At 38.4% G+C, this 25,146-nt stretch overlaps 1 protein-coding gene across 1 annotated transcript in view; it reads left to right on the top strand.

Moving 5' to 3' along the window:
• The first annotated feature begins 6,487 nt into the window (after positions 1-6,487).
• SIPA1L1 (signal induced proliferation associated 1 like 1) overlaps positions 6,488-25,146 on the top strand; it is a 69,878-nt gene continuing 51,219 nt past the window's right edge. Inside the window, exons 1-4 of the mRNA XM_062494226.1 lie at positions 6,488-8,789; positions 16,236-16,366; positions 16,979-17,167; positions 23,339-23,513. Of these exons, the coding sequence (XP_062350210.1) occupies positions 7,292-8,789; positions 16,236-16,366; positions 16,979-17,167; positions 23,339-23,513 (1,993 nt within the window). The 5' untranslated portion in view covers positions 6,488-7,291. The remainder of the gene's footprint in view (positions 8,790-16,235; positions 16,367-16,978; positions 17,168-23,338; positions 23,514-25,146) is intronic.

Here is a 25,146-nt window from a genome sequence, read left to right as displayed (position 1 = left end):
TGCACTCCTTTCAAAAATAAATTGTTATTAATAGTTTTGTTCCAGGAATAGAATACAGTATAGCATATAGTCAGACTTGTCATCATCTCTCTTTAGATCCTGTAAATTAGCTTCCTGGAAAGGAATTCTTCACTTAATTAACTAGATGAGTGATATTGGTACCAAAATGGGACATGAGTGTTGAAGTAAGAATGACCATGTAACCTTTTCTCACTGTTCCTTTCCGTCTCAGTTAAAAGGAGTTTTCAAGTATTTGTTTCACCAGCAGTTACTTGTACACTTGAGAGTTGTGATATCCATGTCTTGATTAATGAACATTAAATGGATGTGAAAACAGAGGATGCAGTTCTGGCTTTGAGGTATTGTTGTGTTTGCTTGGTGAATAATGAATAGGAAATCATAATGGAGCGAAATGTGCTGAAGTGCACAGGTGGGAGATTACTGTCCCCTGTGCTGCTATATCTGTCTCAGTTTGATAGCTTTTATTATGCTTCATTTACCATCCTGTTATGTCATGAGCATTTACCCCTGACTGCAGGAGATTATGATTATTGAGTGTGACTTCATGGTCTTCTGCACAGGGCAGCCAGCTGGTTCACTGTGCTGAGCCAGCTGATGGTTTACAACCATGGTTACCAGGGCTTGAAACCTGGGGGAGCAAATTCTGCCGAGTACCACAGTGGATGTGCTCAACTCTGCACCCTTTTCTCGTGACTCCACTCCTCTGGATGTTCCACTGTGAAAGCAAAGTGAGCTTGGCATTGTCTGTCTAGAGGCATACTCCAAGAGTTCAGGAGCTGGTGGCAGTGACTCGCAGCAATTACTGTTACACCCTGAAATCAACCTTGCAGAGGTTCGTGGTTTTTTGCATCAGCTACTTCAGCACAGAATACAGCTAAGAATAAAGCAGTGCTAAATCCTAGATCGGTGCAGATGATCATTGTGTGTATGGCAACAGATGGCACCCAGTGTCCTCAGAGCAAAGGTTTTCTTCTGATGGTTAGGGTGCAAGGAAACATTCAGAGAAAAGGGCAGAAACAGACTTGCTGACGTGTGAATCAGTGACAAATTTGGTAGACACACAAATTGGTTTAGTGGGGGGAAAGAAAGGGAGGTTGAGGGCATCTGTCTGTCTATGCAGAGCTGATAGTTATCACAAACTCGGGTAACACAAAGCCAGGAATTCTGTTAAGCTTGGAATAAAAAATAAAACTGGTAAGTTAGTAAAATATCAAATGCTGTTCTTCAAATAGATTTTCAGTTGGTAAGAAGTTCCTTAGAAAGATGAACCTTTTAGCTTTCCTGCAATTACAATAATGAAAGTAATCCTGGGAAGAAAAGGATGAAGTTAATAATAGGTAACTAGATAAAGTATTTCAAAAGGCTAAATTGAGGTTTTCTTCTTTGAGGAATTAATTTTATGCAATTAGACATTATTTTGTACATATAACTTAATTGACTGATAAATTAGTATTTCCTCAGGGGGTTTGATCTGTTATAATTCAGGGAAGAATTTGTGACACAAATAGATAAGCTTTCATGTATAAAATATTTTTCCTTTTTCTCATTTATTTTTCTAGTTTTGCAAGAGCTTCTAGTTTTCAGGGGCTTATGCTGATGCCATTTCTTTTCCCAGTAAAAATTAGCAAGGTTTGCTGCCAGTAATGTGTGTTGTTGCACTGCATTTCCTAAATTGACTGTATTTTAGTAAAAGCTGTGGAACACAGAAGATCTCAGTTAAGTTTTTAATAACTGCTTGCTGTAAAATGTTATTCTGATCTCCTTATCCTACAATTTTGGTGATTTTAAGTATCTCTGGCAATATGTTCCACTTATCACCCTCTGTTCCACTGTTTGGGGTGGAGCAGGTATGTGGTATGGAGGCATGGCAAAAGTGAGACTTTCCTAAAAGTTGAAGCTGATTCACTCATTTCCAAATTTTTCATTTTAAAATGCCACTTTTTAATGAAGGCTGATGGTGAAGTATGAAGTCTTTCCTTTGGAACATTATGAATCATGAATAATTTGGTGCTCCCAAAATCTATCTCTGTCAACATCAGACTATTGGGATCATTAGCATCCATGATTCCAGAATCTGGAGTCTCATCATCTTCTCAGCAGATGAGTAAATGCTGAATCTTGTCAAGTAAGACTCAGTTGTAGCTGAAGTCACTAGTTTGCAGGGATAAAGAGCATGATTACACTTAATATAGGAAAAACTGGAATAGAAGGTTTGAATTGATGTGTTGGGCACAAGCTCCTTTTCTCCATTCACCTTAACAAGTAGTTGTTGAATGATCTTTTTTGTCTAACTAGATGCAAGATAGAAACTGATTATTGTGCAGTAGTTGTGGCTTTTTTTTTTTTTTTTTTTTTACTATCCTGTACTGATTTGAGTGAGATATTTCTTCTTGATCAACTACTTGTGTTTGCTGCTTGTATTCCAGAGGTCTCTAGATGCAGTCTTGACTGGTAGCTCTTCATTTTTCTGGGTGTCTGACTTCAGGCATGACAAATAAGAAATGAAGATCCTTGACTTCCCTGCCTTTTAAGAATGATGGAGTCTGTAAAACTATCTTGCAGTTCATCTACAGGATCCTTATAAGTTTTATAAGAGTGGTTCTTTGTCCTACCCTAAAACTTTGGCTTTGGAGAAGACAGCAAAGTGATTTTAAAAAGTATAAATAGAAAGCAAAAGAATGAAAATAGGCTTGTGCTCATATTGAGTTGAGATTACATACTTAGTCATCTGATACTGGTAGAAACCTAAGAATAAAATTTGTCCTGAGGATCTGAGACCTAGTTTAAACCTATACTTGAACTGCTTTACTAATTATTGTATGCAATCTGATAAGCAGATAATTGGTTTTCTGATTATTCTTGTAACTCTCTATTCAGGTTTTTAATTGCTATAATCAGTATTAAATTTTTATGTACCCTTTCAGTAGTTTTTGTGTGTGGTTTTCATTTACAGCTTTTTATATGTAGTTGTTAACTGATTACTTTGCTGGCCTCCTCAGTAAGTTGAGATGAATTGGAAAAGTATACATTTTTGTGGTTATGTGAATTTGTTGTCGCCATATTCTGTTCATGTAGATATTCATAGTTCTACCTTAAGTAGTATTTTTTTTCTATTTTGAAATAGTAACAAAGTAGGAATTGTTGCTCTTCATAAGTGCTGCTCTTGGCTTTAGAAGTAAGCACCATACTGCCTATCTTGTAATTGTAACTAATTTTAATAGATTACATATTCTGTGCTAGCGATTTTGATGCTTAATATTTAAGTTCTGATAGGTTTTCCATTTCAAAACAGCACCTGTTACTGGTAACTGATGGTCATTTAAGTCAGGTGGGATTCACTCTGTCTTTGATGCTGTCATGTTTTGCAAATAATGAATATGAGCAGAGGTTAAAGTACAGACTGCTGTTACTGTTTACTTTCATTAAAGCTGGTGCTTTAGGAATTCTTAATGTTATCAAATGAAATGCTTTCACTTTATTTTGATTGGAGAAAAGCAAACCTTTTACACCAGACAGGTTTCAAATTAGACACCGAGCTAGGAAGGTCCAGAGAAATAAACACGGACAGGTGGTTGCAGTCTCCAAAAAATTTGACTTAATAGTGATTTAATTGGTACAGACACAGTCAAGGCTGGAGTTCATGTCTTCAGAGTATGATATTAGTTACTACCATAATAATTTATGGCTTGTATTCCAGTTGCTACAGCAGATGAAGGAGGACAGCTGCAAAAAACCTGCAGAACATGAAATAGCTTGTCCCCAGAGTGAGACACATGTAAAGCTGAGACAGGAACAGAGAATTTCCTTTGAAAAATACACTGTGTGGTCATGTAACTCATGACAAAGCCATGTATACAACAGGTCAAGAATAAGTTATATAGACCACTTACTTATATTTTTTCACATGATTTTAGGTATGCTTGTGTATCTATATCCTTGCTTTGGATTGTTGTCCAGAAAATTTTTCAAGGAAAATATATAATTTGACGAGATGGGGAGAACTGGTGGTGTTTGGATACTTAAATGGTCAACACCAAGACTGGGAATTTATAGAGCTGCTGTGTGAACTTATGCCCTTAAGTTAATGAGAAACCTGTACTACTAGGTTATCTGTTTCGGTAGAACAGCATTTGGGGAAAGGAAGTGTGTACTTTGCTTTCAGAGATACTGATGGTGGAAGGGGAACAGAGCCTTGGCAACAAATCTTGGCTTTCAGTGCAGCCTGAAGAGGAGCTTGTGGTAGTGGATGCTTGTACTTCTGCATGTTTTATGTTCAGCTCTCAACTTGATGCTTCCTTTATGATCCCTTTTAGCCTGGCATTCTCCTGCCCTAAAGTCTTATCAGTTTTCATTCCATTTTCCTTCTGTCCTGCATATAAAAGCAAGCCTGTATAGCTCTATAGGAAGTGCTATGAAGTGTTGCCATTTCATAGAGGTTAATAGTGCTTAAACGCTCTTTGATAGGCACTGTTGAAAAGTATGGGCAGAAGATTGTGTTAAATCACAGCACACAGTGTTTGCATTTTCCCTTCCTTGATCTGATAGTGCACTAAGTTGTTTCACCAGCCTGATTAGTTCTTTGGCTGGAGAGTGTTTGAAAATTGTAAAAAGTTACAGCTGAACATTCAGTAGTTTTGCAACTGGGTAGACTGCCTTTCTAAAGTTATTCTAGTTTAACTAGAAAAAATGCTGTTATTTCAGCAGTATTATTGACAGCACAAAGCTGAGTGCTGCAGCTGACACAACAGAAGGAAGGGATGCCATCTAGGAAGAGATTGACAAGCTGAAGGAGCGGGACTGTGAGAACCTAATGAGGTTCAACAGGTCCAATTGCAAGGTGCTGCACCTGGGCCAGGGCAGTCCTAGGCTGGGAGATGAACTTTTTGAGAGCCTCCTCGTGGAGAAGAACTTAGGAGTGCTGGTGGACAAAAAGCTGTACAGAAGTCAAGAATGTTGCAAGTGCAGCTCAGAAATCCAATCTTATCCTGGGCTGCATCAAATGCAGCGGGGCCAGAGAGCTTGGTCTTCCCCTGTATTCTGTCCTGTATTCTATTCTGTTAGACCCCACCTGGAGTAGTGGGTCTGAGTCTGGATTCTTCAGGACAATAAACACGTGGAACTGATAGAGCAGGTCCAGAGAAAGACCATGAAGATGATAAGAGGGCTTGAGCAACTCTTCTAAGACAGATTGAGAGAGCTGGGATTGCTCAGCCTGGAGGAGAGAAGGCTGTGAAGAGACCTTATTGCAGCCTTCCAGTACTTAGAGGGCTTTGAAAAAGAGAGAGATGTTTTACCTGAGCAAATAGTGGTAGCACAAGGGGGAACAGTTTTAAACTAAAAAAATTAAAGATTTAGATTAAATGGTAAAAAGCTATTTCCTCTGAGGGTGGTGACAAACTGGAACAGGCTGCCCAGGGAAATTATAGATGGCTCAGCCCTGGAGGTGTTCAAGACCTGATCTAGTGGGTGGCGTCCCTACCTGTGGCAGGGGTGTTTGAACTGCATGACCTTCTAACTCAAACCATTCCATGATTCTCAGATTGTAGCAGCATTAGAAGAAGAGCTGCATTGATGTAAATGGTTGTGCAAATACAGTAGTACCCTGAGTGACTCGCACTGTTCTTGTTGCATGTGATGCAGTCAGCTTGCATTTTAAGCATTCCTTGTGTTGAGCTTTATATTAAGAGCAGCTATTTTAAAGTGGTGCTTTATATGGCAAGTGAAAGTTAAACACGCTGCCTTTGGAGGCAGAAAGTGCCCTGGCTTGGTATTTAATTAGTGTGGTGCAAAGTACTGTAGTTGTGAGACTGCAGAAAGTGCTGGTTTCTCTGGAAGCATCAGAAAGCCTTGATTTTAGACAATACTGTATTGTCAGTGCAGTGCTGGTTCAGCAGCATCTCAGCACACATTTGGCAAATATTTAAAGGACACATTTTGTGTGATTGGTTCAGCCTTTGAAAATTATTAACTTCTTTGTGTTAAAGGATGTACACAGCAATGCAAGATTTTATCTTGACAATCCCATGCTTTTGTCTTCTACCAGCAAGGATATATTTGTGGATTATGTTTTTTTAGCTCCTCAAAGGGCAATGTACTAAAGGCTTTGTAATCACTTCTGTACTGATGAGGTATGGGAAAGCATTTAATTTCTGTGACTTTGTGAAGCTGGAATAAATCAGGAGCTGTGGTAGACAATTTTGTTAGCCAGGGAAATAAATGAAACTTTTTATAGCAACACGTACTTTTAAGTAACTTGATATTTAACTTTAACCTTTTTATGTGTTGTATACCCTGGTCAGAGGTTATACATGCTTTCTGGACTGTGCAGGTAATCTGCAAATAAGACTGTGCAAAGGGCAAAATAAATGTTCTTAACAGCCATCCTCTCTTACAATTTTACACTTTTGGCTAATTAGTTTCCTTTTTTTGTTTAGTTAACATATCAGATATTTGCATTAATGGGGGAGTTGAATGGGTAGTGTTAATACCTTATAGCAACCAAGGATGTATTACTTATAAATGGTAGATTGTTTAAAGTGGTTATAAAAATTGGAGTCCTGATCTGGCTCTTACCTAATTTCTCTGGGAGATGTATGCTGTATGCGTCCTTAGCTGAGAAGCTCCCTACTTGTTCTTTGTAGTACTGCTCCCTATCCCAACTAAGTACCACTAATCAATTCAGAAGGAAAAATTTATATTTGTTGGAATCAGAACCCAGGTTTGTTTTTTTTGTTTTCTTTTTTTTTTTTTTTTTTTTCAGAAGGCAACTCAACAATATCTAGAGAACTCCTCACAGCCATGTAACACAGTGCTGTATTTTTGAGTTAATGATCAATGTGATTTAAAAACATGTTTGTTAAAATGTGTAACAATTACCTTGATTGTGTCAATTATCAAAAAAGTTCTGTATTAAAGAATTAATAATTTTCTCTCTTTTTTTGTTATAGGCTTAAAACAAGGATAAGCACTTAGATTACAACTCTGACATTTTGGAGCACAAGTGATGCTAAAACTATTTGAATGTGTTGGAGCATGTCTGCTTCTTAAAATGCAGAAGTTAAAGGAAATTGCTGCTTATCAAAATCTACTGAATATCTGAATTTTCTAGACATCCTGCATTTAACTGTGTCCTTAAATGTCCATGATTAAGATCTCATGCAACCATTGTATATTTTGGAGACTATTCTCCAGAAGAGAACTGTACATTTAAAAAGCAGAGATGACTGTGTTTTTTCTTGGAACTTACTAAGGTTGAACACACTGAAAGACCATGACCAGCTTGAAGCGGTCCCAGACTGAAAGGGCTGTTGCCACTGGGGTATCAGTTGGAACAGATGGCACCTCAAAAGTCCACTCGGATGACTTCTACATGAGGCGCTTCAGGTCACAGAATGGCAGCTTAGGGTCTGCAGTCATGGCTCCAGTTGGACCTCCTCGCAACGAGAGTTCCCATCACGTTACCTCTACCCCTGGAGTCCCTAAAATGGGGGTCAGGGCAAGGATTGCTGATTGGCCCCCAAGGAAGGAGAACATCAAGGAGACAAGCAGGTCTAGTCAAGATATTGACACATCAAGTTGCCTTGACAGCATGTCTTCTAAAAGCAGTCCTGGGAGTCAGGGAAGCTCTGTTAACCTGAATGCTAGTGATACTGTCATGTTAAAGAGCATCCAGAGCACACTTAAAAACAAGACCAGACCATCTGAGAATCTAGACTCCAGGTTTCTTACACCCGATGGCTATCCCAGTTCCCCAAGGAAAGCTCTTCGCAGAATACGACAGCGCAGCAACAGTGACATCACCATAAGTGAGCTTGATGTGGATAGTTTTGATGAATGTATTTCACCCACATTTAAATCTGGACCATCTCTGCACAGAGAGTATGGCAGCACATCTTCCATAGATAAGCAGGGAACTTCAGGGGAAAGCTTTTTTGACTTATTGAAGGGCTATAAAGATGAAAAGTCTGATCAGAGAAGCCCAGGCTCAACTAAACTCGGTGAGCTTCTGATTGCCAGTGGAAGCAAGGGTTCAGGATTCTCTCTAGATGTGATCGATGGACCTATTACTCAAAGGGAAAACCTGAGACTCTTTAAGGAAAGGGAGAAGCCACTCAAGAGACGCTCAAAATCAGAGACGGGAGATTCATCTATTTTTCGTAAACTGCGCAATGCCAAAGGTGAAGGGGAACTTGGGAAGTCTTCAGATCTTGAAGATAACAGGTCAGAAGATAGCATTAAACCTTGGACTTGTCCAAAGTGTTTTGCTCATTATGATGTACAGAGTATTTTATTTGATTTAAATGAAGCAGCAATCAACAGGCATAATGTCATTAAAAGAAGGAACACAACGACAGGTGCATCTGCTGCTGCTGTAGCATCACTTGTCTCTGGACCCTTGTCCCATTCTGCAAGTTTCAATTCTCCAATGGGCAGTACTGAAGACCTGAATTCAAAAGGAAGTCTCAATATGGACCAGGGGGACGATAAAAGCAATGAACTAGTGATGAGTTGCCCTTATTTTCGTAATGAGATTGGTGGGGAAGGGGAAAGGAAGATCAGCCTTTCCAAATCTAATTCAGGTTCCTTCAGTGGGTGTGAAAGTGCCTCATTTGAGTCGACTCTGAGCTCTCATTGCACAAATGCTGGAGTTGCAGTTCTGGAAGTTCCCAAGGAGAATCTGATTTTACATTTAGACAGAGTGAAAAGATACATCGTTGAACATGTAGACCTTGGTGCATATTATTATCGAAAATTCTTCTACCAGAAAGGTAGGTGAATTTTATTTCTCCTTGAGAAATGATTTTTTTTGTTTGTTTTCCAGACATGCAAAGTTCAGTTGATACTTAATACTATTTGCAAGAACTAGGGATTTCTTTAATGGTGTATTTTACTGATGTATGTGCTATATCTCACAGTGTTTCAGTGTTGGAATATAAGAATGTTGAGGATTTTATTTGCTGATTGATGTGGTAGCAATGGCTACAAAATATGTATGTTTTGAAATGCCGCTTTGGGTATCCATAGGAGTGGGCACGATTTGACACTTGAAATACTGAAACAAGAAAATCCTAAAATACGAGAGCTTTCTTTCCATTGTGCCAGGAGTTGATATACTGAGGATTTAACTAAATGTGCATCTTGGACAGTTAGCATTTATAATAATCTTTGGATGTGCTGATTAACTTAATAATAAATTTTGAAGTTTTTCAAAGTAAATAATAGATAAATGAAATTAAATATAGATATAATTTTGTATGCACACAAATACCTGTGTTTCAATGCCAACAGAATATCTGAAAAACCAGACTGCAGTTCTCTTATCACATGGTTCTTCCCTGAAACCAAGGATTATAATTTCAATTGGATGTACATGGGAGGGAGAATAAAGCCCAAAGCAACAGATCAAAGCTTTTTACACATAGGAAAGAGCAAACCCCAAACATTACCCAGATACTCCACCCTCTTTGTCCCTCCCCCATCAAAATGATACTGGCACTGGGAGATGCAGATCGATCTCTGTGATTCTGAAAATGATCAAAAAGGACTTTGGACCAAAGTCCTTTAAAAGAGTTCCCTCTGCAGGATTGTGTTGTATTTCCTCATGGTCTGATGACTGACCTGGAGAGTGCTTGTTCCTTACCTTCCCATGATCAGGATTGGGTTTCTTCTCTTTAGTGAACGCAGGTCAAAAGAGCTTGTTTCTCACATACAAAAGCAACAGGGATACCCCGCTAGAATTAAATTGCTGGCCTTAAAAGAAGAAATTTAAGCTTCTTAACTGCATGTTATTGCTAATAATCTCATTTTTCTCTTGTCTTCAAAATGTGTCCATCTCTCACCTCTTCCTTCCTGCATTGTCCACTGTTTAGGTGACTCTTGTTGCTCTTTCCATAGTCTCCTCTTTCTGTGTTCTTTCTAGGGCTGAGAGGTTGCCTTTGCTCTGTGTTTTTTGAGAGCCCTGATCCATATCCTTTGGAGACATAGGAGTTAGGAAAATAATGGTTTCCTGGGAAAAGTAAGCTAGATGTGTGATATAGGATAAGGTATGTTTGGAGGGGAGAGCCTGAGGTTTGTGACCTTTGTCTGTGATTATCTTCCTCTTTGCCTCCCTTTGGAACAATTTGATTCCTTATCAGTCTAGTGAGTTTTGCAATCAGCAACTAAAGTTTCATATTACAGCTGACCTGATTTACAGCATTTCAGCACTAAGAGGGGAAGACATGATTCCTCCCTCTTCCTTTTACTGATTATTTTGGTTTCAGAGAACTTGATAAGCCAGTTGAGTTTACTAAACAAACAAGCAGAATTCTTGCCATCGCGATAAATTTGGGGTTTACTGCTTGGTTGTTTCTCCTCAGTGCTGGTGAGGGATATTATCTTTCCTGTCAGTCAGAGAAGTGCCAAAGCCATATCACCAGGTAATGGATGAAAGTGAACAGTAGAAGAGGAAGGAGGTGTGAGTGGCTGCCCTTAGGCAAAAACAGTTTATTGGTTTGCCCTTCTCCTTAAGGGAAACCACACCTTCATACTACTACAGGTCCAGTCATTATGTTTCCATTTTTTTGTAGATGTAGTTAGGAAGACTTGATAAAATCGACATAATCTAGTCCTAAGGGTACTGGTGAGAGGCAGCCAGATAAAAAAATGTGTATTATTGGAATAGGGTTGGATGGGGAGAAGAAGCTGTGAGCTTCTATTATTTTTAAGCAATAAAACTGAGTTTAAAATGTAGTTTTCTTGCGTTCAGTCCAGCAGAGTCCAAACGAGGGGTGTTGTTTCCACCTGAGATTATCTGCAAAGCTGTACTTCAGAAGCCTCGTTAGATATCCCAAACCCCCATTTTATACAAGTACAAAACACATTTTGTTGATCACTCAGAGTATCATTGTTCCTTGAGTAAACTTTATACTAAGCTGATGAGGTGGGATAGTTATAAAAATTGAAACAGCATAAGGGGGCGGGGGTGGAAGTCTAGGAGGTCAGGTGTAACTGAATTTTTTATGTAACATGAAGCAAGTAATGATGCAGGAATTTCTTTGCTGGAAGAGGAGGTTGGATTTTTATGATGTTATGGATGGAACAGACAGTGCCAAAAGACAGTTTCAGGAGGATCAGCTCATCAAGTCGGTAGACTTTGGATAATTTTCTAGTCTTAGAATTATTCTTAGATGAATTCTAGTTTGACAACAATACCTTTTAAAGATCTCAAACTAGAAAATTTCATGGACTTGGAGAACACCTAGTAATTGTAGAGCTTGCAAAGAATAAAAAGCAGTGTATCAGAGAATTGTACCCTTGAGTTGGTTTTCATTCCAACTGAAAATAGTAGAAAAGGTAATTAATTTGGTGCTATGCCAATAAAGAACTGCCAGTTAAAAATCATCAGTGATGCCAGTCAGCCTGATTTAATGAAAAATAGGTCTTGTCACACAAAAGAAAAAATAACATTGTTAATCTGTGCCTTAAAAAAAAAAGGGGGATGAAAGCCACTGAATTCATATAGGCCCTTTTAATTTCTTCGAGGTGATCTGGTGAAATGCTTATGGTGATTTGTCTGAAGTCTTTAATTATATGAAATCAATAGCTTATTTTTTACAGGTACTGTTACTTAGGTGAGAGATCCATCTCAAGTTTTAGCAGTGTATAGAGGAAGGATAAGTAAGCTTCCGCTGTTACTAACATGGTTCAAATTAATTCAGATATTTTAATCTAGTTACTGTAAAATATTTGCATGTGACATTTATGGATGAGTCTTGTATAAGTTTAATGAATGCAAATGGATGAGTTTTTGTACGTAAAGGAAATTGGTCCTTCTACTGAGTAGTAGAATTAATAAATAGTATTCTGGCCTGGTGTCCAGACTTCTAAATGTCAAAATAGTGGTGGAGACAGTTTAGTGGAGGTAAGAAAAATGATAGTTAGAAAAATACATTGGGAAGAGAACTTTATAATGGTACTTCCCAAAGCTGAATTCAGTTTCTCCTCTTTATATCTGAACTAATTGTGCAGATTACCTTCATACTCAGTGAAGAGAAATGAACCTTGAAGGATCATATGAATTGAAGTCTCTTCCCTCAATTCACTAACACAAGCTCTTGCATAACTAACTCACATAGAAATGTTTATTTTTATGGGAAATGAATGCTACTCTTATGATGAACGAGTTGTATTTACAAGGTGATTAAATAATGGTGTGTTTTAAAAGGTCTAGTTGATAGAAGGACTTAAATAAATATTTAAAGACTGGATATTTATAAGTTAAGCTTGTGCATAAAAAAGGAGGGAGAGAGGATGAAGCCAGCACAAGTACCAATTTGTGAAAGTTGTGGCTATATTTATTAAAGACTTATTTGTAATCAATATTAAATCACAGAGAGAGGAGAATTTGTTTCTGTCAGCTTGTCTGAGTGCAGTTCAGAAAAGAGTGTATCACTCCAGAGGAGCGGTCTGTTTTCTCTGTCCCCATTACTGTGTCTGGGAATTACAGTTCTCATGGAAAGACAGTTCTCATAGAAAGAGCCAAGAGCATCTGTTTTGCTTCCATCCTCCTCATGCAGTAGTTGCTAATGTTGCCATTTAGGACACATTTTAGTTACTGGCATAGAATGAGAGACTTGACTAAGAAGTAAATCGTTTCCTGCACTGATTTTATAACAAATGAGCTGTTGGTCATCTTTCATTTAACTGTTGGCAGCCAGTAAAAAAATATCTTTTGCCCTAATGCTTTAAATTGCTGTGTATTTTATCCAAGAGTCGGTGCCTTTCAAGTATGTGGCTAGACTTGCAGAGCTCTCAAAATGCTGCCTGCCCTTTTGTCTCCAGAGAACTACTGAGCAGGGTTTTCTAGAACTGTAAATGCTGAGCTAGGCTTAGAGGAAAATGCTTGATGCAAGTTTTATTCAGAAGAGAAATGTTTGGCGTTTTTATTTCTAGTCTTGATTATGCAGAATGTCAGTTGGACGTGATATGTAAAGACAAATATGATGAAAGCCTGAAAGACTTCTTTCAGTTAAAATCAAGTGCATTTACTTGGATTTCCTTTGCAAAGGAAACTCAAATATCTGCCAGGAAAATAAGTATTTTAGCTTTGGTTCTTTCACAGGAAGTAACTTTTGAGTTATATGTTAAATATTTAACTGTTTTTGAAAGTATATATAGTTTATTCTAATGACCAGGTTATTATTTTTTTATGGATTTATAAATTAGTTTATGGCTGCTGCTAGTTGTCCTGATTGTCTGTTAATTAAATGTTTTTTCAGCAGTTGTTTAGATTAAATGTCAAGCTTGAAAAATGTTGTTTCCAATTAGCTTGTGTTGTGTGGAGAAATAAGATGTCTTCTATGGTATTCATGTTTGACATTAAGTTGTTGAATTATAATTGTGACATAGCCCTTGCTTTCCAAATAAAACAACTAATTAGCTCCCTTTACATTGGATAGTAAGCTTTTTGCACTTTAATCCTGCTACTTCTTTTCCCACACTGGAAAGAGAAAAGTTGTTGGATGTAAGGAGATTCAGAATTTAAAGGAAAATCAGGTGGAGGTAGAAGGAAGTGTACCAGAAGGAAAAGTAGTCAGGTACAGAGATATATACTGTAGCTTGCAGAATGAATATGGAGATGGGGTTTAGGGGAGGAGAAAGAATGAAGGTAAAGAATGAACAACCCAGTAGTAAATGTGAGGAGAGGGTGAAGGATGTGCAAAGGGGAGCAAGAAAAATGCTGCCCAGTGCAGACTGAAGGAAGAGAGAATAAAGGACATTTCATCTTAGCAGAGAAATATAAAGTTTCACACTACTTCTTGCATTTTTCCAGAGCAGTAAGAGCAAATGAAAAAGCTTCATCAAATGACACAGAATTGTATGTGTTTTTGGATATGTGTATGCAGTTTCAAACACTGTTCTTGCCACCCTTCTTAAATGTGTTTTCAAGATGTAGAATAATTTCTCCTGAGAAAATTCTCTGTCTGAATTGCAGGCTGGAGTGGTTGCAGAGTACACAGGTTTTACCATCTGTATGGCAGTCAATACAGAAATCTAATGGAATTGTTTGGATCCCTCCAGTATACATGTCCACCATATCTCTTAAGTGTTTATTCTAAAAAAGCAAGGCCATATCACTGTTTTTAAGTCACTAAGCAGTTTAGTGTGGAGATGGCCAAGTTATCTCAGGTTTTGGAAGCTGCATAATATGCTGATTCAAAAATTAATCTTTCTTCAAGACTGTGCTGCTTCTGCATTGACTTTGTGTGCCGTAAACTGGCAACCTATAAACATCCTGAAAAAAAACCAAGCTACTTAATGCAGGAGGAAAAAGGTTAGAGTGCTAGTAACAGTTGGAAATGTTGAGCAATAGAACATCTCTGGCATTTACAGGGCTCCTGTCTGTGCACTAGAATGAAAATGTAATTAGGGTTATATAGATAATCTAATTTATTAGTGATTTCCCCACTCACGGTTCAGCCACCCAAAGTTCAATGACAATATTTTCACAATATTCCACAAGATATGAAAAGAATTTTGAATTTTAATTAACTTTGTTTAGAGTATTGGCTTTTCATTACTTGCAGAGGAATTTCATAGAAAGTAAGTCTTCTAGTGCTACAAGCATGTTTCTTTTGTCTTGCATGCTCTGAAATCTTAAACAGAAAACATTGAGTGAAATATAATAAAATACCAGACACTGGGGACTTGAGTAGAGTGCCCAAGGGCTTAAAGTGGTGAACAGCTGTGTGAAAGCACTTAGTATGTTGTAGGGAGATTTTGTAAGAAGCAGGAAATATAAGTTTTAAAAGAATTGCAGTAAAAACTGAGGCTCCCAAATTTTTATCAGTACTCTTAATTAGGAAAATTATTGCCATTCACTTTAGATGGAGTATATTTCAAAATCTCTTTTTATTATCTTTAAAGATGCATTTCTTTGTGATGATGATGATGTTAAAATACTTTACATTTTATCTCTATAGTAGAATAGGTCATATTACACTGCTCCTAAAGTTGCTATTTAAAACTGTGGTTTTAAGAATGACAAGTAATCTATATGTAGTAAAGACAATATGGTTATATTTCCTATCAGGGCAGTTATGTCCCTTTTTTATTTCACTGAATTTCACTTTTCTTTGAATTGCTGAATATTCAGGTAGTTTTAACTTTCTGTTCTTGTGCAGATGTAAATTCATTCATATATACAGCTTATGGAAAATGACGACATGGGACTTATTTTTCTCGTGCAATGGTTGACTCCTATTTTTTGACCTTGCCCTTAAATTTTCTTTTAGAGAATGTATGTTTAAATTATTCACTTAAGATGTGTGCAGCTTTGTTTATATGTTGCTGCATTAATGGTGATACACCTCTGTCATCAGTCAAGATAGTTTGTAATGCTCAAAAGGTTCTACAGAAGAGCCTTCAGTACCAATCTCAAATTGTTGAGCTTTGATTTTTGTAAATGTGCTTTTCTAACTTTTTTTTTGTTTCCATGTAAAGCTTGGACTTGCATGTCTATAGTTAGACGAATATAAAAATGTGTTTGAAAGAATCTGCTGTTCAGCTAGGGAGTGATTTCACCAATCCTGGATTTCCTTCTCTGCTGCCTCCCCCAATAGACTGGTTTTTAACTGAACTCTTAGCACTTCAGTGTTCAGTATTTATGCTAGTCATTTTATTCTCATGCTTTATTTTTCTGTGGTACTATGATTTGATATTTTTACTGTGAACAAGCCTTTAACTTCTTTTTCAATTTCATCAATTTTTCCCATTTTAGAACTGAGTAATGTGTATGGAAAAAACAAAAAACAGTCAAAAATAATTTACATAATTTGCTAAGTACAGTTGTTCAAAATTTCTATTTTAACATAGGTTGAGTTTCCCACTTTGGTGCATTTGACTTCCTCCTTTTTATTTTTAAGGGGGGGAAATTGGTTGTACTTATTTAGTTCAATGTGAATGAAACAGATGGCAATATAAAAGCTGATATAAGAGGTGTATCTTGTTTTGGGCCTATTTAAGCCGAGATGCTATGTTGAATTTCAGCCTTTTTGTATAAAAGAAGCTTACAAGAGAACTGAAGCACAAGAATGACATCCCGTTAGAAGACATGCTGTTATTGGCTCCATGGAGCTGGCAGTTTACTTCCAGTGTAGTAATCAAGCATGAAAATATAGTTGAAGTGTAAGAAATAAGACAGGCTTTTTTTTTTCCCCCCCCTCATATGCAAGAACACTGGAACTATTTTGGGGCAGATGAGAACCTGGGTCCAGTAGCTGTGAGTATAAGAAGAGAGAAGCCAGAGGAAATTAAAGAAAATGGACCTCAGTACAACTACCGGATCATATTCAGAACCAGTGAGGTAAGCAGTTCAGGGGGGATAGTAAAAGAAACTAGAAGTGAGCAGGGAAAAGCAGGTGGAACATGTAGGGTTTATGTGGTTTTCAGCATTGATAATAGATTTCTGTATAATCCATGAACCTCCTGGCAGAATTATGCTACATGTTTATCTGGCACAGAATATATGTGAGTTATTCCACAACATCCAATACAGAGGAAATGGGTTGTTTTGGTTAAATCTTGAGAAACTTACAGGAGCTATATTAGCTAGAGGTAAGCAAAGAAGAGGCAAATTGCTTTTTTCACTTTTATATGTAGCATTAGGTAGACCTAAGAAATGTACCTCTTGCTTTTAAATGCTCTGAAGTATAGAAATACTATTGTAATACTAAATTTTCCAGGTAGTAGTTTCCTGTAAAACTCACATCTGATTAATCATTTGAAATAGTCTGATTACTGTTATCAGTGAGTAACATTTTGTGTATCAGTGTTGGTATCATGATAACAGAAATTCCTTAATGTCCTTGGATCTCTACTGAGAACTGGAAAAATAGTATGTTTAGTTCCGCTGCTACTGCTAGTCAATTTCAGTGCAAAATTCAATATATGTGCTGTTTTTCTTTTGTATGCATAGCTCATGACATTAAGGGGCTCCGTGCTGGAAGATGCTATCCCTTCTACTGCAAAGCATTGCACAGCCAGGGGACTTCCTCTAAAGGAAGTGCTGGAGTATGTGGTTCCAGAGCTGAATATCCATTGCCTAAGGCTGGCCTTCAACACTCCAAAAGTCACAGAACAGCTTATGAAGCTTGATGAGCAAGGGGTAAGTGCAGAGTTACAGAACAAAACAAATTATCTTAATCTGTCAGATTATTGCCATGAGTTGCAAAATGAGCTTTTAGCTTTAGATGATTAAGAGTCAGTGTTGAAATGCCTCGTTTAAACTAAAACTTGTAATCTGTAGAGAGAGTTATCTTGTGTTTATTTCCCCCAACTTTTGCAGAAGATTAGGGATGTATGAAATCAAGTTCATTTATCTAGGTAGCCTAAAGTTTTAGATTAATGTTATGGCAGATGTTAATTTAAATTTCCTTTAAAAGAGACTACATTATTCTTTTTCAAAGGCTGTGGGAAGGAGGGAGTTCTGCTTTTCTTATTGCTATTATACTAAGAGAAATCGCCCCCATGGTGCTAAAAGTTTCATTTAACACTGCATTGGCTAAACCATGATCAGGGTGCCTATCTTGTTCTGTTCTATTGGTGTTCTATTTTTCTTTCCCCTGGAACAAGCTATATGGTAAAATATTCTAAGGCTTTCTTCATAGGAATAATTTTCAATGAGGTGGTGGTCTTCTGGTCTTTTAAAAATGGAACCAAGGCTCATCAGCACTACAGGTTTGACTTAGCAAAATGAAAGTCCATGACTGAAGTGAATTTTAGGATTGTAAACTTCACTAGTGACATTTCATATCTATGTGCATGTCTCAGTCTTCACTGGCAACCTTTCTTTCCATGCCTCTTGAGTGGATGGCCCCAGGACAGGGACCAGGAACTGGGTCCCTCCCACTGTAAGAGAGGATCATTTTCATGACCACCTGATGAACCTGAGTGTTCATATCCTGAATGTCTGTGGGACAGTGAGATGCATCCCAGAGTCCTGAGGGAATTGGCTGATGTAATTGCCAAGCCACTCTCCATGGCATTTAAAAAGCATGGGAGTCAGGGGAAATCCCAGGAAACTGGAAGAGAGGAAATATTGTACCTGTGTTTAAAAAGGTGGAAGGGAAGATTCCCTGGGAGCCACCACCCTGTCAGTCTCCCCTCTGTGTCTGGCAAGGTCATGGAACAGATCCTCCTAGAAGCTCTGCAAAGGGAGGTGGATTTGAGATAGCCAGCACAGCTTCAGCAAGGGCAAATCCTGATTTACCAACCCAGTGGCCTTCTGTGATGGAGTAATGACATCTGTGGACAAGGGAGGGGTTACAGATGCTGCTTTTCTGGACTTCTCTAAAGCCTTGGGCATGGTCCCCCACAACATCCTTCTCTCTGAATTGGGGAAAGATGGATTTAATGAGTAGATTGTTAGATAAGGAATTGGTTGGGTGGTTGCATCTAAAGGGTGATTGGTCAATGGCTGTGTCACAGTGGACATCAGGGACAAGTGGTGTATCTCAGGATAGTGGGACTTAATGTCTTTATTAATGATGTAGATGAAGGGATTGAGTGCACACTCAGCAAATTAGGAAGCTGAGTGGTGCAGTTGCCATGCCTGAATGATGGGATGCCATCCAGAGGGATGTGGACAAGCTCAAAAGTGGCTCCATGGGAATCTCATGAGGTTTAAGATGGCCAAAGGCAAGGTCCTGCACCTGGGATCCTGCACCTCTGGTATTCATGGGCTGGGGATGAACAGATGGAGAGCAGCCCTGCCCAGAGGGCGCTGTTGGCTGAGGGGCTGGACATGACCCAGCCATGGGCACTCCCAGCCCAGAGAGCCAAGGGTGTCCTGGGCTGCATCCAAAGCAGCGTGGGCAGCAGGGCCAGGGAGGGGATTCTGTCCCTCTGCTCTGCTCTGTGAGACCCCACCTGCAGTGCTGCCCCCAGCTCTGGGGTCTGCAGCAGAAAGGACGAGGACCTGTGAAGTGAGTCTAGAGGATGGCCCCAAGATGATTAGAGGGATAGAGAATCTCTACTGTGAGGAAAGGCTGAGAGAGCTGGGATTGTTCATCCTGAGAAATAGAAGGCTTGGGGTGACCTAACGGTGGCCTTCCAGTACCTGAAGGGAGCCTATAAGAAAGAAGGAGAGGGACTTTTTACAAGAGCCCAGAGTGACAGGACAAGGGGGAATAACTTCAGACTGGAAGAGAGTAGGTTTAAAGTAGATATTACGAGGAAGTTCTTTGCTGTGAGGATGGTGAGGCACTGGAACAGATTGCTCAGAGAAGCTGTGGATGCCCCATCCATGAAGGTGTTCAAGGCCATCGTTGGATGGGGCTCTGAGAAACTTCATCTAGTGAGACACGTCTCTGCCTGTGGCAGGGGGATTGGAGCTGGATGATCTTTGAGGTCCCCTTCCAACCCAAACCACTCTGATTCCATGACATCTAACAAAACTGTGAGGTTAAATAATCCTTAGTTCATGTCCTATATGTTAAGCTCCCATAATATGGCTTTCTAATACTTAAACTTTTGAAAATCATTAAGGGCGAGTGATAGTTAAATTCTTTTTATCTGCATCAAAGTATTTTCTGTTTTTGTGGTAATGAGCAGTTTGACACTTCTAGCTGAAAAAGATAAGTACACTCTGTACTAATTAGAAGCTGCATTTTTTTCAATTCTAAGCTAACAAAAATTGGGTAGCAGCTGCTCTACTAATTAAGTACATAGAATGTTGATCACTTCTTCTTGCTGAGTGTCACACTGTTTCATTACAGCATGAACAGGTGCTTGTTTGATATAGCAGATTAAATGTTTTGTAAATTTAAGAGTTAAGATTATCAAGTCACCTTAGCATGACTTAGCCATTAAATTTCACCCAGGAATCCCTTCACTGAGCCAAGTTTGTATGCATTGGTTTTCATTAGAATAAAATGTCTTTTTTTATATTTGAGTGAGGTCTTAAAGGAGTTGCTTGTTTTCATATTTAAGAATTTACACTTCTTTATTTAAATTTATGTGCCTTCAGCTTTAAGACTTCTGGTATTTTTCTCTGCTACATCTTAAGAGTCATTTTGGTGTGAGCTTTTTTTTTTTCAGCAAAGGTTTTTGTATGCAGTGATTATATCATCTGTTGGTCTTGTTTATGATGAACTAAACAGATTGCACTTTTCAAGTCTTTCACTGCAACATATTTTCTCTGCATTTCATATCACTCTTATGGCTGAGTTCTGTCTCTTCTACTCTTTCAATATCTGCATATGTCACTCAGTGTTAGAATGGGAATATTTTTCTTGCCCTAGTTTTGTACTGGTGGTGTATGTGAAAGTTGCTCATTCTTTATTTCCTTTTAGATTGCTGGAGCAGTAACATCTGCTGTTCATACATATGGTCCACATTGCTTGTCACCTAGCTGTTCTTTTATTGGATTTATTAAGATGTATTCATTTGAATGGTTCTGTGTTAAATAGCAATCCAATCATTTCCTAGGGCTGTACTAGCTTCTTTGCTAATCACCATCTACTAATCTTTGTCTTGAATGCAGAGCTCATGGTAGGTTACTGTAAGTTTGCTTCCAAATATGATTTAAAAATTTGAATATTAGGGCAATTACTGATTTACTTCAGTTGAAGCTAATCTTTATGGCAATTCTTCATTCACAGAAACATAGTGAAATGTCACTTGGTTCTTAATATAATTCCTGGTTTATAATATAAAGCTGCTGACTGGTTAAATCAGAGATATACTTTCTGCTGCATTTACTGGGTGCTAGATAAATACTTAGTGCACTTTTCCCACATATGTGAATATGTAAATACTTTCAGATTATTAAAATGAAGATGCTACTTTAGTAGTTTTACCACAACAGAATTCGTGCTTCAACTTCTTTTTTTAGCTTTTTCTTGTAATTAATGCACGTCTAAGGATTGTAGGTTTATCAGAAGGAGGTCTAATATTGGGGACTGCATGCCTTTCTCAAGATCTGCTCTTTTTGATTCAGAAATGCCAACATGTGTTGTCCTTAAGGAAACTTAGTTTTTTCAAAAATTAGCAAATCTAAGAACACAGCTAGAAGGCATATCCTGCTCTTTGCATAGTTGTTTCTTAGGCTGACATTTTCAAAGCAATAAAGCATGGTTGTTTGCTTGCTCATCGGTGCTGCAGATCCCATTTATATTTATGCCCTTGAAAATACTTCCTTCACCTCAAGTTGAAGCTTAAGTAGTGCAAGTGTGCTTCATGAGAATTATTTTCTTTGTCCTAACTTCTCTAAGTGGAATTACTAGAAGCTCTCATAGCTAGCTGTACAGCTGAAGTTGTGGTACCATGAGGCACTTGCATTCATTCTGTTTCTGTGAGACTGGAGAAGGCACATCTGAGCAGCCAATGCCTGAAATGGTCCAAGACAGGACCTGCTACTGATGGTATGGAAAGTGATGGCAGTTGTTCTGGCAGGAATGGTGGCGGTGCCACCTCTCACCACCCTCCCTCGCTCCCCTCCTCTTTCCTCCCTCACCACATGTCAGCAGGAGGCACTGGAACAGGTTGCCAAGCTGGCCATGTCCTATCCCTGAAAGCGTTAAAAGTTAGGTTGCCTGTGGATTTGAGCAACCTGTCTAGTAGAGTGTCCCTGCTGCTCACGTCAGGACTTGGGGAACTAGATGATCCTTAAGGTCCCTTCCAACCCAAACCATTTAATGATTTTGTGCTGTCATAAGAATTTTGGACATGTTTAGAAGACTCAAGTCAGTGTGTCAGATGATAAAATACAGGATATTTTGAAGCAGGGAAAAAAGCAGCAGCCTAGAACTGTGATTTACTATATATAATGACTTCTTCAGCAGGAGTAAGCAAGCCAGGTTGTCTGTGCTCTTCTTTTTCCCTCCTTGTTTTCCTGCTGCTCATACTTTATCCTCATCATCATTCATCCTTGGTAGTGAGGGAAGAATACAGTAAAGTAGCAATTTCCAGAGTTTTTAAATTTGCTTTCTTTAGAGACAGAGTAGGACCACTTCTGAGGCCTTTAAATTATCCCACCATAAATATAATAGGTTAAAATTAGTGAATTCCAGTTTCATTATGTGTCTGCATCGTCCTAGCAAGTGCAAAGTCCTTTGCCTCATGTTTTGGGATAGAATCTTCTGAGAGCAAATTACAGTATATTCAGATAACTTTGCTTCCAGTGCCCTTGCAAATGACTCTTTTCACTTCCCGCTAACCTGTAGACTAGACTTGTAAATCTCATGCCAGCTGTGATAGATTTTCTTACCAGTTCATTCTAGCCTATGTGGTTGGTGTTGTTTTGAAATAGAGCCTCTGCAAAAATTCATGTGTGGGAGGATAGATTATTTACCAGGCAATAAGGATGCATTTCTATCAGATGAATTACATGCATAAACTCCAATACTGCTCTCCCTTGTCTTCCTTCAGAGTTCCTGCCTGTGAAATTGGTTTTGGAGACAGCAGTAAATGGCTGTGGATACTGCTTTCTTCCCTTCTGTAACTTGTCTATCTGTAGTCCAGATGTAAATGATGCCAGTGTACTCCTTTTTTGTGTGTGTATCAATTTGGAATTGGTAGAAACAGTTTGCTTTGAAGAATCACAGTTGTGGTTGGGTAAAAAAATGACTTTATTTACATCTTCAGCTTCTGCTGTATTAGAAACATCAATTGCCAAATTAGCAGGGAAAATAGAAATAAAAAGCACAAGTGTATTTGAAGGTTTATGGTAATAAGTAGTACCTTCAAGGTATGACCAGCATTTTTCAATTTAGCTGGTTTTTTGTTAGTATCATCATATTTAAGTCATAGAGGACCAACTGGATGTCATGGAGTCTTTCCTCATTGCTAACAGATGAATAATTTCTATCTTCTCTTTGAAATGAGAGAGAGTTCATTTTGTCACTTGTTTAAGAAAGAGGCACATGATGTGTCCTATCCTTCTGCGTGGAGGGCTCAGTGTAGGATGGCAGCCATGGCACCAGCCTGAGTGAGAGTCAAGGCATTGCTCAGCCAGCACTTCCCATGTGGCACAGCATTAGACACACAGTCACTTGCAAGCTGCCGTGTTGTCCTCCTGGAAATAAGCAGCATTCATGTTTGTTTCACTTCAGAAAGCTTTTTGATATCTTCAGATTAAATCCACAATCATCAAGGCAGTTATATAGAAAACAATGAGAGTATTTGGAACTAGACCAACTTTTGAAATTAGACTGAATATTAGGTATTTTTTCATTTGTGAATTATGGGTTTATGAAAATGTGTGAAGTGAATTCAGTGCATAAGTTGCTTCATCACTCGGTATACACATAAAATTTTAATCTTTTTCCTTTTGCAGTTAAGTTACCAACTTAAAGTGGGTATCATGTACTGCAAAGCTGGGCAAAGCACAGAAGAGGAAATGTATAACAATGAATCAGCAGGTCCAGCCTTTGAGGAGTTTCTTCAGCTCTTGGGAGAGCGAGTTCGACTCAAGGGATTTGACAAGTATCGTGCTCAGCTAGATACAAAAAGTAAGACCTTTTCATTTTTTTTTTTCTCTTTAAGTGAAAAAAATGCTTGATATGGTTGCTAATTGCCTTTTTCAAGAGAGTTCTTAAAAATAACATCTTTGCTGTAGGACAGCAGTTGCTTTAATATAAGTGAAAGCAGAGCACGTCTGTAATGTAACTGTACTCATATGGTCTCTCAACTCTGATAATAATTGGATTTTTGTACTGCTTTAGTGTAAAATTATCAATAAAGTTACAACAAGAAACCAGTAATTATGGAACAATTACTGGTGTTTCAAATCTATCATCAGTCTTAAGGCTAATCGTAATAGAGCTTGTGCGTCTTTTTTTTGTTTGTTTTGTTTTATTTTATGATGAGGCACTTATGGACTGTCTCCAAAATGTTTTGTGAACCCATCTATGTCACTCCACCTTGAGAAGTTGATATACTGCTTTTCTGATGTCAGTTGCGTGCATTTTTTCTTCTAGGCAGTTTTGTCTTAGTCATCCTGTCAAATGTATTCCTCCCTCTGTGCTTTTTCTTTTCTGAGTTATGGAAATTAAAGTGGATTTGGCAGCGATGTTACCAGGTCTAACTGTAAAACATATTGCAACAAAATGCAGTGGTAAGATGATCTTGGGTGACCGTAACTAGAAAAGAAACTCCCTGCATTTGGAATCAGTCATGTGAAATACCTGTTTATCAGCTAGCACATGCTGCATTCAGTTTGTAGATCTGTTTAAATTACTTGGGGAAATTTTGTCTTGTATTCCTTTTATTTAAGTACTGGAGCCAGCCAGTTCCTATGGAGATCTTTTGCCATTTTGCTCACTTGTAGCAGAGGAAATTAAATAAGGAGTTTGATTCATGAAAGCTGAAAAACATTCATCAGCTTTAGTGCAGCAGAAGCTGTGGTCTTGTCATGGGTCTCCTGGCACAAATAGAGTACCTTGCTCTGCTTTAATGCTCCATCGTTCTATATTCTCTTCTTAATTCTCACAGCAATTGTGTTGCCATCTCCTCAGGCTATTCCTGACCAGTGTGATCATCAATCCTCGGAGTGTTCTAAAGCCTCCTTTGGTTTTAAACCTAAATTGATATATATTTTGTGCATATTTAACATTGGGCTTGCTTTTTTTTTTCCCCACTTGCAGTACTTATATTCCCTCTGTTGTGGTTCTTCCCTTGAGAGCATTTCATAGACACATAGAACAGTTTGAGTTGGAAGGGGCCTGAGAGATCATCTCATTTCAGCCCCCCAGCCATGGGCAGGGACACCTTCCACTAGAGCAGATTGCTGAAAGATTCATCCAACCTGTCCTTGAACACTTGCAGGGATGGGGCATCCACAGCTTCGCTGGGCAAACCTGTTCCAGTGCCTCACCACCCTCACATTAAAGAATTTCTTCCCAATATCTGATATAAACCTGCCCTTCTTCAGTTTAAAATCATCCCCATCTTGTCCTATCACTATGTGTCCTTGGGAAAAGTACCTCACCGGCTCTCTTGTAGGAAAAAACGTATTACTCTCAAGGTGAATTTCCTTTTGCACAGCTCTGAACTTTTTATTGATTATAAAGAGAAGCTAGGTCAAAAATGAAATGGGTATGGGAAACAGAGAAAACATTTATTCAGCTTCTGGTTTTATATTGT

The sequence above is a fragment of the Cinclus cinclus genome, chromosome 6 (genome assembly GCF_963662255.1).
Source record: "Cinclus cinclus chromosome 6, bCinCin1.1, whole genome shotgun sequence".
NCBI lineage: Eukaryota > Metazoa > Chordata > Aves > Passeriformes > Cinclidae > Cinclus > Cinclus cinclus.
This window is presented reverse-complemented; position numbering and strand designations above follow the sequence as displayed.